General features: G+C 47.1%; 1 protein-coding gene across 2 annotated transcripts in view; it reads left to right on the top strand.

The window, feature by feature from the left end:
* PRKCB (protein kinase C beta) overlaps nt 1-14,429 on the top strand; it is a 963,846-nt gene that overhangs the window by 738,834 nt on the left and 210,583 nt on the right. For both annotated transcript variants that reach the window (XM_086940462.1, XM_086940461.1), the window contains exons 14-15: nt 2,852-2,932; nt 4,467-4,574. In XM_086940462.1, coding sequence (XP_086796588.1) covers nt 2,852-2,932; nt 4,467-4,574 — 189 coding nt within the window. The remainder of the gene's footprint in view (nt 1-2,851; nt 2,933-4,466; nt 4,575-14,429) is intronic.

The raw sequence follows: 14,429 nt of genomic DNA, 5'->3' as shown, positions 1-14,429 counted from the left end.
TCGCCCCTTCGTACATAGCATAAAATTATGCACAGGCGGATGGAGCTCTCTGTACAAACTAGATTTGTTTAAAAAAAAAAAATCCCCTATTGAGAAAGCCCTTCCCCTACACCAAACCGGAAGTAATACGTTCCCCATGTTTAACATGAGACAGGGATTGGTATCTTCATATTTTTGGATGAGGAATCTGCAATAGTAAAACTATTTATGCCAGCCAGGAATCCTGTGGTGAACTCCTGGCAGGTGTAAATTGAGGTATTTGTAGCAGTAAATGGACGTCTATGAGAGGAAATACCTTTGTGACTTGGGCCCTGTTTGTCTATGTGCACATATCCAAATCTGAACAAACAATAAACAAGTGAAAACAACTTGATGCAATTTAAATGCATTGTTTTAAATGTGAAAGCTTTCCAGATATAAGCAGCTTACAGAGCCGTCAGGGACTTATTTGCACCATTTGTTTCTCATCCTGGGTTTTTGCGGGTGTGGTCAAGAGAGGGGGTGACATTGACACCCCTGTCGTTCAAGGGGACAAGCATCTTTTGAGTGAAGCCTGTGATGTCTGTGAATCTCCACACAGATAATGTCACAACCAGACTTGTAGGCACTAAGTCCAACTACAAACTTAAGATTAAATTTACTAAGGGGCCGTGACATAGCTCCCCTGAGGACACGCCCCCAGCTCAGTGCCAGTAAATGCTCCCACCTTGTGCAATGATTGTGAATAATAATGCAAACAAAATTCAGAAAGAATTACCCAACCCATCCACTCTTTACTGTGATCACTATGTTGAAAATGGAGGACATGATCCCAAACTGTGTGGGTGGAAGGGGTGGGGCCGGCACTGTGGACGATGCAAAGTCACTCAGTAGCCCAGCTAACTGAGTAATTGCATATTTTCGGCCATATGTTGTATATGAAGTCTTAAAAATCTATGTGCACCAGCTATCAGCCATATATATCAGGCACTTAGAACCTGGATCCAATTCTTTGGGCTTTAGGACAATATATCAATGTCCTTAATATCGAGCTACAACTATTGGAACGTATATAGAGCCTACTATCCCAGCCAAGGCGAGCACTACATGAACCCGCCGCTACATTGTAAAGTAAGTATATATTTACCTTTCTGAACTCCACCCATACTTACCATGGGAGGTGAATGTTGGTGGAATTAAGAATAGTAAATATGTTCTTACCTTACAGAGCAGTGGTAGATGTAGTGGAAGAGGTGTTATTGCCATGTGATATATTCTATGCAATATAGTGCCTTAGAACCCTACGTGGCGCTAGAAAATACTGAGCAAAATGGCTGTGCGGGAGGTGGTGGGGAGACTAGTTATTATCCCTTTCTTCACTGTCCTAGGGCACACCAGGGGTGTAATCGGGGAACCCTAGATTTTCAGTGTAGAGCCCCCCCCCCCCCCTGGAATCAGTGGCATCCCCAAACTGAGCAAAAAAAGGAAACAAACAGGAGAACTTCAGGGTGAAAGGTAGAAAAGGCGGGAAAGGGCAGCTGCACAGTCAGGGGCTTTCGTCCTTTCTTCAGTAAAGGAAAAAAACAAAATATTACTATGTAAATGCTTCCATGAAACAAACCAAGACACTTTTCTCTGCTACTTTTTGGTCCAGTTGGGTTGGCTTCTGTTAAATGACGGTTAGGTTGAGAATGATCTGATTTATCGAAAAGGCCCAAACTATTGCCAGAGGCCTGTACATCCTCAGGCGCTTCGGAGAAGCCAAAGGCGGGAAACACTAGGTCGCTCCGAGTGGCAAGGTTCGGATAGAACCACTCCAGGGGTGGTTTCTGCGCACCTCAAGCGCCCTTCGAAGGAACGCACCACCATCGCCCACCACAACTCACAGTGATGCCCGAACTCTTGGCTTTCAGAATAAAATTAAACAAGCATTGGCAAAGCCAGTAGTTTTCGCTCTTGGGGCCTTTTGGCGATACTCGACATCATTAAAAAGGCTCTAAGATGCAGCCGTGTTCTACTGGCAAATGCATGAGTTCAAACACATGCGTGTGCCAGCACAATGCCGCAGACGGCATATGCTTTCATTTTTTGTTAACTGGTGCAAGAGATGGCAGAAGCCACTTGGATCGATAATTTTTAAACGTTTTTTTTAAAGCACAATAGCACTTTTTTATGGATTGCTGGGGTTTGTGGGTAACAGAGGAGCGAAAGCATGGAGCGGTTGGGTCTAGGAGGTGAAAAGCATTCACTGAGGAAGCGAGGCACACAGCTAGTGGGGTAGAAGCATATGATGGTGAGAATAAAACGGCGCACGAAGGAGGGGTGGGGAAGAGTACACAAGAGAGAAACAGGGTGCACAGGGGAGCATTTTGGGGGATATATGGGGAGAGAAAGAGAGAAGTAGAAAACACATGCACTCTTATTGCATGTTTAACCAAAAAGGGGAAAAAAGCACCCTAAAGTGAGTAGTAGAAGGATAGAAGCCGGCCAGTCAGAAAGATGGTAACAAGTCTATTCTCCAGGGGAGGGACAAACACAAGATGAGACTAGGAAAGCCTTTAAATAAGAAGCAAGCAAATGAGTGACAATAAAGCCAACCAATGTTAAACAATGGGTGGAGGTAAGCAGGAGTAAGTTCTTGGTAAGCCCAGAATAGGTCTATTGCAACTAGGCTTCTGGTATGCCTAACCTATAGTTGCGAAGATTCAGCACCATATGATATATATTATATCACGACCCCCAGGCCCACCCCTGCTAGAGGTGAGGGAGATCAATGAACGTAGCATTTGTTTATGTATTTGTGCATATTTAGTAATGCAGAGTTTTCCGCCAGCCGTGCAGTACTCATGTTCACATTGTATGTGCCTTGCAGATCATCGCCTATCAGCCCTATGGGAAGTCGGTGGACTGGTGGGCCTTCGGAGTTTTACTCTACGAAATGTTGGCCGGACAGGTAAACAGCATGAGCGTCTTGTCCTATCTGTGAATGGCGGGGGTTGGCCTTGTGACTTTATATCACCAAATGTCTGTGCATGACCAGTTTGTCCATACTTCAACACTTTATGGTAGGTGACTGTGAGTGTTGTAGCTACATAGATGCTTGTAGTAGTCACAAGTCCTGCTCATCTCTCCCTGGATGGCTAATAATATCTTGGCTGCTTTTCCTTCCTTTAGCTGCTTGGCAGTGTAAATGTTGCTCCGTCATCTTTGGTTATACGGCTGTTGGTGTCATAGTTCATTGTTACTTCATCCTTTTCGGTTCAGTGACAGCCAGTGCCTTCCTTCTTATTCCTCTCTGGTTTGATGGCAAGGAGTGTCTTGGCTGTTTCCTTCTCTCTGGTTGGGTGGCTAGGAGTGTCCTCACTGCTTCAGCCTCTCTGATTGGATGGTTAGGAGTGTCCTCACGTCTTCCCCTTTCTGGTTGGATGGCTAGGGATGTCATGGCTGCTTCATTCTCTCCGGTTGGATGGCTAGGAGTGTCCTCACTGCTTCCTTCTCTTTGGTTGGATAGCTAGGAGTGTCCTCACTGCTTCCCCCTCTCTGGTTGGATGGCTAGGAGTGTCCTCACTGCTTCAGCCTCTTTGATTGGATGGTTAGGAGTGTCCTCGAGTCTTCCCCTTTCTGGTTGGATGGCTAGGGATGTCATGGCTGCTTCATTCTCTCTGGTTGGATGGCTAGGAGTGTCCTCACTGCTTCCTTCTATTTGGTTGGATGGCTAGGAGTGTCCTCACTGCTTCAGCCGCTCTGGTCGCATTGTTAGGAGTGTCCTCGCTTCTTCCCCTTTCGGTTGGATGGCTAGGGGTGTCATGGCTTCTTCATTCTCACTGGTTGAATGGCTAGAAGTGTCCTCACTGCTTCCTCCTCTCTGGATGGATGGCTGGGAGTGTCACAGCTGTTTCCTCCTCTCTAGTTGGCTTGCTAGTAGTAAAATGGTTGCTTCTTCCACCTTGGTTGGGTGGCAATGAGTGAAATGACTGCTTCCTCCTTTCCGTTGCATTCCCAGCTGTTTTCTGGCTACTTTCGTTTCTCTGGTTGGATGGCAAGGAGCGTCATGGCTATTTCCTTCTCTCTGGTTGGATGGCTAGGAGTGTTCTCACTGCTTCCTCCTCCTCTCTGGTTGGATGGCTAGGAGTGTCCTCACTGCTTCCTCCTCTCTGGTTGGATGGCTAGGAGTGTCCTCACTGCTTCCTTCTCTCTGGATGGATGACTAGGAGTGTCATGACTGCTTCCTCTTCTCTGGTTGGATGGCTAGGAGTGTCATTGCTGTTTCCTCCTCTCTGGTTGGATAGCAAGGATGGCTGCTTCTTCCTCCTTGGTTAGGTGGCACCGAGTGAAATGGCTGCTTCCTCCTTTCTGTTGCATTCCTAGCTGTTGTATGGCTGCTTCCGTTTCTCTGGTTGGATGGCTGGAAGTCTCATGGCTTCCTGTCTGATTGGTTTGTGGGGAATGCCATGTCTATTTATTCCCTTTCCCTCTCACCCTTACAGGCTCCCTTCGAAGGGGAAGACGAGGACGAGCTTTTCCAGTCTATCATGGAACACAACGTTGCCTACCCCAAATCTATGTCAAAGGAAGCGGTGGCCATCTGCAAGGGGGTAAGACGATGGTGGGAGTGGGACTCCATAGTCCCTTGGGATGCGTAAAAGACTGACGGGGATGAGAATCCGAATGCAAACACCATGGGCAAAGCAATTACGCGGGGTGAAAATGACCCAGAATGAGAGCAGGTCTATGAAAGAGAGGGGGTGTCCTATCACAGAATAAATCAACAGGAAAAGTATGCCTAGACAGTGTTAACAAGTTTAAAAATGTCCAAATAATGAAATAATACAATCCCAAAATGTGCCACATAATGCTGCATGATTTGGCTTTTCTTGCCGCATGATCTACTACTCAACCCAGCCGCATAATTTGACCCTCATCTGCCGCGTAATTCCAATGGCCCTGCATTTAAGACTAAAACGTATAGGCAGCTAACCAGTGCAAATCTTGCCAGAGGGGCAGCAGGGTTCTGTATATACACCAGAAAATGGAGGTAGGGGTTAATGAGAGAAGGCCCAGAAAGTCAGAGATATTATTAGATGAGTAAAACGATACTAAACAGGCAGGGATGGGAGTTGGTAACAGGAGCGGTAGCCATAGACAATGTTTAAGGCAGGTGGACTGCCTACTTTAGTGCAAATATACCTTATGGGTGAGGAAATATGTGGAAGAGAAATCAAAGTTGGCAACCAGAGCAGAAACTGTGCAATTTTTAAACGCCCTAACTTTCACCTACATCTGCTAGGTCAAAAGAGGGCAAACTTTTGAGCAGACATTTGCGCCCAACCCACTCCTGTGCTCTCAAAGACTTCTGTGGTTACACATTTAAGTTCTGATCCGCACATTAGCTAGCTGTTTATGGGATTACTGCCACACGTGTTTCAATGATAAAGAAGAAATTGTTTGTTGTTGGGCATGATAAAACAACCAATACAAGGAGGGTCCTAGGGAAATATTTAGAGACCAAAAACAGTTACATTCCCTTAACACCTTGCGTGATGCCCCGATTTCTCTCCGGTGCTGGACATTCCATAACTGGGTGTGGTCGTGACGGAACCATTCCGTCATCAGCACAGCTCAACCGTGACTGATGACGGAATGGTTCCGTCACACGCATCGAAGGGGTTAATAACTTAACACATACTCCTGAGTAACTGTCGGTCTAATCATGAAGTGTGATAAGCGTGTCTGACAACTGACCTCATAGCTGTGCAAGGTACTTCTTCAAGTGAACAAAGTATCCATCAGTCAACTCTTGGTTCCGCCCTTGTCATCATTTGGGACTCCTTTCACCAAGGAGAAGACTCTTGCATCAGTTTAGAATGTACTGTATGCACGAGCGTAACCCAATGTAACTCTGTGGGTGAAAGATGTAACCAACTAGAGGTGACTGGGATGCAGTGCGTAAAGTTAGTGAAAAAAAGGTGAAAAATGTGTGAAGGGATTTAAAAATTGGATAATAGAGAGCTAAATGACTTTAATAGGTGTCTCTCGTATTTTCAGGTCTAAAAGCCAGTGCGGGATCATAGTAGTTTTAGCAAATATCTACTATATCGATGTAAGTGGTCAACATGTTTCTGCAGTTTGTGGACCTCAAAAGTGTCCGCTGCTTTCTTCAGGACCGTGTCGTCGCTACTGCATAAAATTAAAGTACTAAGTGTATTTAAAATCAACCAAAAAGATGTCACCTGGACGTCTTTGTGAAGTACTTGTCCTACGAATTAGTGGGACGTTAGAACTGCGCCTCACCTGGCTGCGGCTCAGGTAAATTAGAGCACCGCTCTTCCCGCCGGTACTTCGGGCGTCCCTCTGGGCCGTCTCGGGGAGGTTGTTGGGCATGACCATGGAATAGAGGCTAGAAAACTGTTCCCAATCTAGCATAGCCATTGAGGACAGCCATATGCTTCTTGTCACGTGCTGGTTGTGTGAAGGCACAACCTTTGCATAATACCAAAGTTTAGAAGGTGCTTGAATGCTGTGGGATTGTTGTGCTGAGACCCAACTTCCAGTCTCATGTCAATACGCCTGGGTTGTCTTAATAATCTGCAGTGAAAACAAAACAAACTCAGGACCTGAGCATCTTTCTTGGACTGGAACACACAGGGGATGATTATGACAAGACTGCGAGCTGAAGGCGCGTGTTGAGACTGATTCACAGAGAGACAAACTCTGAAAGAAGTGGAAAGGTCATGGGTACACGAGAACAAATAGGGAGAAGAGGATACAGGCTTAATGGGAGACACATTTACTGTATAATGCTAAGTAGGCCCTGGCTCACACTAATCCCCCCAGAAAATGCAAAATGCTGGTAGACACAGAGGTGGCAGGTGCCTACTTTACACATAGAAGCTGGTGTGACATTGTGAATGTCCCTTAAAAAAATATAATATTAACTTCACGATTGTATGTAGTACTTCAGAACTTTGCTTTGGTGTTTGGTTCCTCATCGCTCTATGAAGAAGCACAGAAATGTTTTGGAACTTTTGTCCTCCTGGTCCTTTCACACACTCCTTGCCTAAGAAAGTAATGTTGCTGCAGTCACTGTTCAGCAGAAAAGCCATGGAATCCACCTGTGATCCCTCCTAGGCAGGCCTTTATGTATTTCAAAGAAAGTATAGCCGCTGATTAGATCTGAGATCCTGCACAGGTCCCTGTTAAATCAACGTATACTGGTGCTTTTATGTAGTATGGTTGAAGAACTGTGCCTCCAACCCAGCCTGTAAGACCTATGGTGATGCTTCCAGGATGCTGAACTAAGCATTGTCCATCTTCGGTCATCTGGAACAAATAAGGAGCGATGCCTGAGAACTGTCTTCCTACCAAAGTGATGCCTAGAAGATGAAGAGAATCTCCATCTAGACAAGTGAGTCCCTGACTCCTTACTAGCTCTGCCCTTAAGTCTTTGGTTGCCGCTTGGGTGGAATGATGAGCGAGTGGATCTTGTGGTCCTTAAAGACAGACTGGCGACTACCTGTAGAATGACTTACTAGCTCCGGTGAAAGAACCTCTGTCCCACTTAACTCCACCATCTGTCGAAGACGCTGTGGAAGTGACTATTTCCTAACTCACTGCCAAGTACTGGAACAACTTCCCCCTCCACCTACACACACAAACTTGGACTCCTCGCAGTGACCTTCCCTGTATGGATCTGCAGGCCAATCAGGTGCAGGCTTTATGTAAATGATGCAACAAACAACAGGTAGATGGATGGAACGCTTGATGTGATCTCAGTCGGTGTCCATCGCTCAGGGACTTGGTCTGGCGAGGAGGCTAAACTGGCCCTCTGGAGCTCGCCCGAGACTGACAAGCATACGGCAGGTCTTTGTCTACAACGACCAAGTGGTGAAAACAGTGGTCATCCCCGAGCCCCCCCCCCCTCCATCACTTTTTCGTTTGTTTACGTAACTGATGACATTCGTGGGGCGCGACACGCAGAAGCCACTTTGATTGTGAGCAAAGTACGCCCAAGGCCTCAGGGAATTTTTTCCAGGTCACTTCACAGTCAATGCCGGGAACCATCAATAGATATGCATTTTAATGGAGGAGATGCCGGGCATCACTGCAGTTAGGTGTACCAGGGAGACGGGTGTGGGGGTGTAGGTGTGCATTTTTCTTGGCCTATGGGTTTTCTTAGTATGGGGGCAGTTAGCAGTAGTAAAGGTTCAAATATGCAGCCCCTGCTGTGCATTTAGCAGCCTTGCGCTTCCCTACTCCTGTCCCTGCCATTGCAGGGGTACTGCTTACGTTCAGGAGGAGAAAATAAACACAGGATTATCAGGCCCCTATCTGTGTTCTGTAGTGTCCACGCCTTGCCCTTCCGGTTGACCATCAAAAGCAGAGGGAGGCGTTGAGAACAAAGCCTGTGATGTCATCGAGGGCAAAGGGTGCATGATATCACTTCCGGTGCCCTGGCGTTTAGGTCATTTCACGTCCGCGTATCCTAGTCTTGATTGGAAGCTGGGGGGGTTGTTTAGCCCTGCCCGCTCGAGTGTGCTGTGGGGGAGGGGGGCGCACAGGATGGGATAAATGCACCTGTCCCCTCCGCTCTCCGTCACATCACTCACACGCGGGCGGGCACGTGCGCCGGCCCCGGGAGTGCCACAGCTGCTCGGGGGCTGTTTCCTTAATGGAGCTCTTCACACTCCTGGTGGCGCGAGGGCGCCCGAGCGTGCCGAGGAGGGGGGCGCGCGCGCGCCGGCTGGGGCTCCTGCGGGGTTGGCGGGCTCGTACAGCACATTTTAAGATGGGGGGCATCAATCAAGCGCACGAGGGCTCCTTTCATCACGCCTCCCCTCCCCCAGATTGGAAAACTCGCCGAGGCCGCGTCAAACCCAGAAGAATGGCCGCAAACAGCGCCACGTCCAACTTATGGCGCCCGGTGGCGCGTGCACCGCACGCCTGGTCGCAAAAAATGGGGAGCAGCTTCCGGGTGGAATCCGCCATTTCAGTAAAAGACACGAGGGCAGGTGAACTGGAAACCCTCTTGCAGAAGAGGATGCTAGCTCAGTGTAAATACTTTGCAAAACGGGGGCGCAGTTTAAACCTCCCCAGGACATAGAATGTAGCTCCAGATGAGTTAATTGTAGATATGGGTTGTTGGGGACAGGTGGGCGATAAGGCAGGACACAGCGTCTAAAGCCCCACACGTTTTTAAACATTTTTAACCTTTTCCATGCTCATGACGAGCTGAGCTCGTCATGAGGCACGGTGCTCCGGTGCGGTGCTCCGGTGCTCATGACGAGCTCAGCTCGTCATGAGCCGTGGAACGCTCAGGTGCGGGGAGAATTCCCCTGCTGTGCTGAGAGTTCCACAGGAGCCAATGCACCTGTGACAAGCTGAGTTCGTCATGAGCACAGGAGCACTGTAGCTCATGACGAGCTGAGCTCGTCATGAGCATGGGGCCCCAGCACAGCGGGGGAATTACCCCCGCAGCGAAGGGGTTAACATTTAGTGCATTTTTATAAAGCGCGGACATTACCCGAAGGTGTCAGACTGCTGTACAACAGAGCTAGTTACGTTACAAGAGAAAAGTGGTACAAAATAGAACATTACAAGACTGAAAATGAAGGGTACACACAAACAAAAAATCCACCACAGCTCGCAGGGGTGAGGAATCTCATGGTGAACATGACCTTAAGGTTGGCAAGTGTATCAGTTCCCTTCCTTTCTCTTCCCTCAGATAGGTGTGAGAGTGACCACTTGCATCAGAGGGCCAGTTAATGCTAGTTTCACACTTGTATTTTCTACTTTGCACCCCACATGCTCCCTACTCAACCTCAGTGACTGCTTGTCCCGGACACATATCAAAGAGCCGCCATGTTTACAGTCCTGGGCTTGCATTTAACAAACACCTGCATTCTGGGAGTTGTGGTCTTAGTTCACTCCAAAGAGACCAACAGAAAGTACGAAATTACAGTTGTTTGTAAACGTAAAGCAGAGGATTGCAAGTGAAATGTAGTTATAATGTCAACCCATATTTTAACCCTTTGTCCACAGGGTGTCTGCGCCACGCTTGTACCATTTGATCTCTTCTACAAAACCTCAATATATGCTTTAATGTATGCTGCCTCCCTACAGCACCTCATCCGCTGGAATTCTACAGATACTCTGCACTTCCTCCAAGATGTCGGCCAATATCATTAGCTAGTTACTCTGCACTCCCCCCAGTATTCCAGCCAATACCTTTCTTTAGACGTTCTGCCCTACCGTCAAGACCTCAGCCAATGGTATTCACTTGATATTTTTCTATTCTGCTGCACTAATTCTGAGACCTAAATCAATGGAATGCATTCCTGCTCACGTATTGGAGGATATATTTTTTAGTCACTGAAGTCTGTTCCTTTAGGGAGAAGCCAAATCAAACACTGCACAATGTAAGTGAAAGATTGGCTTTGTGAAAACATTTTTATCTATTTTTTATTTTGCTTCTTAATTCTCTTTTTACTTCACATCTTTAAAATATATATATAATTATATTTCTTTCCATCATCCCCCTTTTTTGCCCTCCTTTCTTTCAATTCTTTCATTTTGATCACGTCTTAACTTTCTTGTTTACGTCATTCTCTCTTCACTTCCTTCTTTGTTCCACACCAGCTTTCTTTTTCTCCTTTCATCCCTCTCCTGCTCCTCATTTAATCTTTCCTACTTTATTTTCGTTTTTGTTCTTACCAAACCTTTTTCCATTTATGTTTTCTTCTTGTGAACATTCTTTGTCCTTTTCCATCTTTTTCCATTGTTTCCTGTTCACATTGAGTTCGTTTTCCATCCTTCCACCCTTCTTTCTGGCTTTTCCAATCTCTTTCCATTTTTCTTCTTTTTTTCCGTTCTTTGCTTTTTTCTATTCATACGCCTGTTGTGAGAAGTTAGCCTGGCATATGATGTCCATTAATTTAGTGGGCACCTTGCGCCAGTTTAAACGACCCTTATTGATGGTGGTTGTAAAGTCAACCTTATAGACAAGCTATCCTAGTAGTAGCATGGACCAGCAGTCTTAGGCTAAAACTTCAGAGAGCATGTAAAGCAAGCTGTTATACCAATTATAATTCCTTGAGTACCAAATGAAAGGACACCACACAAGGTATATATCAAATATATATGTATTTATTTCTAACACAACCCCTATGCACTCTTTATGAGGTCAGAGATCGAAATTCATCACAAGTTACTCAATTAGCATACTATAAGTTGCACAAATACAGTTCTGCCCTAGGGGCCTCACAAACCGTGGTATAAGGACCACTTCAGAAATAGTGAATAGGCCTAGGGAATCGCTGGGGCTACACTAGACAACCAAAGTTGAGGAAGTAGGAGACCCACGGGAGATGCGTGCAGTGTCTAAACACAGTCGCGAGTTACCATTGACTTATAATGAAGAACGAAGAAGTTACAAAGGTACTGTTTAAGGACACTTCCGGGTGGACTACGGTAAAACCCCTTTAAACTAGGACACTTCGAGAGTCAAGACCCACGGGAGCACCGGAGTACTCGAGTTACCTCACCCAGGGAGGCCGGGTGCATAGGTGTCTTTTCGTGTTGGGTTTCGTTGATGTTTTCTATGGAGATCTGCAAAGAAGTGCTGCAGGCGACCAGAGGAAAAGTGTCCCGGAGGATCCAAGGGTGGATCGGAGATGAGAAGAACCTGAAAGCAGAGGGGACAGAGTCTGAGCCACTAGCCATTGACCAGGAAGGAACCAGGAAGGAACCAGGTGATGTCGAGTTGATTTTAGGTGAAGCTTGTCTCTGCAGCCACGAGGACCAGGAGGTGTCGACGATGACCAGGAGCTGGATTCGAAGGATCTAGTTGACTGCAGTGTCAGTATCCGGACTGGACCCAACAAGCCTTAGTAAACGCAATCCACGCAGGAAGTGAAGATTGGCTTCGAAGCAGACCAGCAAGATCTGGTGAGCTTCTCCTTTGCAGGGAAGCTGGAGCAAGCCTGGAGCAACCAGGAAAGCAGTTTGGTTTCAAAGGAAAGTCTTCAGAGGGCTAACTAGCCAGCCGGCTAGCAACCGGGAAGACGCGTTGAGCTGAAATGCAAGAGCGGGCCCCACGTGGCACTCGTGGAGGGCTGAGCTTCGGTGCAAATGGCGCTCGGGTTTGGGGCTTCTCATACCCCAATGCACAACTGCGAGGGTGCCTCGGTAGTTGCACTGTTAGAGAAATGCAGGATGTCCAGGGTGTCCGGTCCCACGTCTCTCGTGTCCACCACGGGTCTCAGCTTTGCTGTGGATGTGGGTCAGAGTCAGAGAAGTCTGAGAGTCCAGTTCCTGTGTCGCTGAATCTTCGGGTTCCGGCAGGAACTTCGACAAAGCAGACCGGCATGTTACTGGTGGTGCCTGTTTGCACATGGTGGTCACTCCTTGACCACAAGGGAGACGTCTTCAGTGTTTTTCTCGATATAGAACGTTGAAGGTCCAAGAGTTTGTATCAAAGTTTCTTTCAGGATAATCTAAAGTCCTGGGGACACAGCACCTATCTTTATACTAAAGAAATGGGCTGGATTACCTACTAGGTCCCTTCTATGGGTGGACCTGAGAAGGGGGTGGTTACACCCCTTTCCCTTTTTCCAGTTTCGCGCCAGAGTGGGGCTGGAGTGCCCCAGCAACTGGTTTGAACCGGGCTATGCATGGAGCACCTTGTGTGCACCAGACAGTGTCTGGAAAAGCATCTTTCCATTCAACCCACCCTGCCCCAATACACTATAGGCTGTCTGGGGAGGTGCTAGCACCTCCCTCGACAGGAACCCTATTGTCCAGGCCTCCCTTGCTGGAGTTTCCCCCAGCTGCAGGAGGTCAGACTCGTGTCTGTGGCATCAGTATCCATTTTGTGATGCTGAGGCTCTGTTTAACTTTAATCGAGTAAAGCAGTAACTACATGTCTTCTCCCTCTAGAAGGGTGGAATGCTACCCCCCAGAACTGGCGGGGGGGGTAGTATTCCAAGTGTTTGACACCTTACACGACATGTTTTGATAAAGCCAAACCAAAGTTAGCATTAACCACGAGGATTATAATGCACTTAAGAGTATATGGTATGGCTATATCATAGAACAGCTATAAGGAGAGGGTTCCGAAAGCTGCAGAAGGGCTCAGCTCATGCTAGGGCACCCTCTCACATAAAACCAAGCACTCTGCCTTCATGATTGTCAAGGCCTGCCATAGGAGTGACTTATAGGTGCATATGTGTCTATATATATGGGTAGATATAGATATACTATATCTAAGTAAGGGGTGATTACACCACCTTACCCAAGCTGAGTGATCAGCCTGTGGTGTCAGTTTGGATGGCCAGCCAGGGGTGGCATAATACATGCTGGTAGGCCTTGGATGCACCTATGCCCTGGGTACCTATGATACACTATACAGGGGCTCACAAAGGTGACCCAATACCCAATCAGGTATGTACCTAAAGTACATGGTATCAATTTAGAGAGAGAACAGCTGGGCTGTGGGTCTGATTAGCAGGCCCACAGCCACACTTTCAATAAATGTCACTCAAAGTAGTAATAGACTCGTATACACTTGAGAAACTCAGATATGTTGAAAACGTGTGGTTTTTCATTTTTAATAGTCTTACTTCCATTTATTTCATGACATTTGTTGCCTGTTTCACATACTGAATCTTTTGATGGTTTTGCTTGTGTTTTGGATCTTGGAGCCAAGCCAGACCCCTGGCTCGTCCCTGGCCCTCTGAATTTGCAACTTGCTCACCTCTAATCTGTGACACTTTTGTTGTCCATTTAGTCATTTCCACCTACTGCACTCTAGGGGCCAGATGTAGGTAAATTCAATTTAGCGAGTCCTTAATAGCCTTTTTTACCGAATTGCTATTAAGGACTCGCTAAATTGAATGTAGGTAGGAATCGCAAAAATATTTGCGATTCCTTGATATTCCTTAATTGCGAATCGCAAATTGAGATTCGCAATCAAGGAATTGCGAATCAATGATTGGAGCGGCAGACCCTCATACAGAGGTCTAGCCCGGGACCAGGGTTCAATTCCCCGCCTCGGCGGGTCTTGGGCTCAAAAATTCCACGGACCTGATAATTCTCGCCTCGGTGCCTATTCCAATCATGGAGTCCCACTCTGCAACTCTGGGCAATAGCTTGCTTAATCTCCACAACGGCCCCCACAACGCTGGCCTCCACCTTGGGGGTGCCCAGGAGTGGACGCCTCACAGGGAAAGCCAGGATGGGTTCCACAGCGGTATTCGTACAATCGCCTTGAGACCCTTGCGGGTGAGTAGTGCGCTATACAAGTATCAATTTACATTGACAATATCATCCCATTCATTCCTATGGGCCAAGAGGCCCAGAGGAATGAATAGGATTAGCGGCCCCCAATTTGCGAGTAACCAAGAGGCACTCGCAAATTCCAGGTGCAATTTCAAGGGTGCAAGGGTTTCAAAAGG

Source organism: Lissotriton vulgaris, chromosome 10 (genome assembly GCF_964263255.1).
Source record: "Lissotriton vulgaris chromosome 10, aLisVul1.2, whole genome shotgun sequence".
In the NCBI taxonomy this organism is placed as follows: Eukaryota; Metazoa; Chordata; class Amphibia; order Caudata; family Salamandridae; genus Lissotriton; species Lissotriton vulgaris.
The sequence above is the reverse complement of the archived record's forward strand: the minus strand, read 5'-3'. Positions and strand labels throughout refer to the sequence as shown.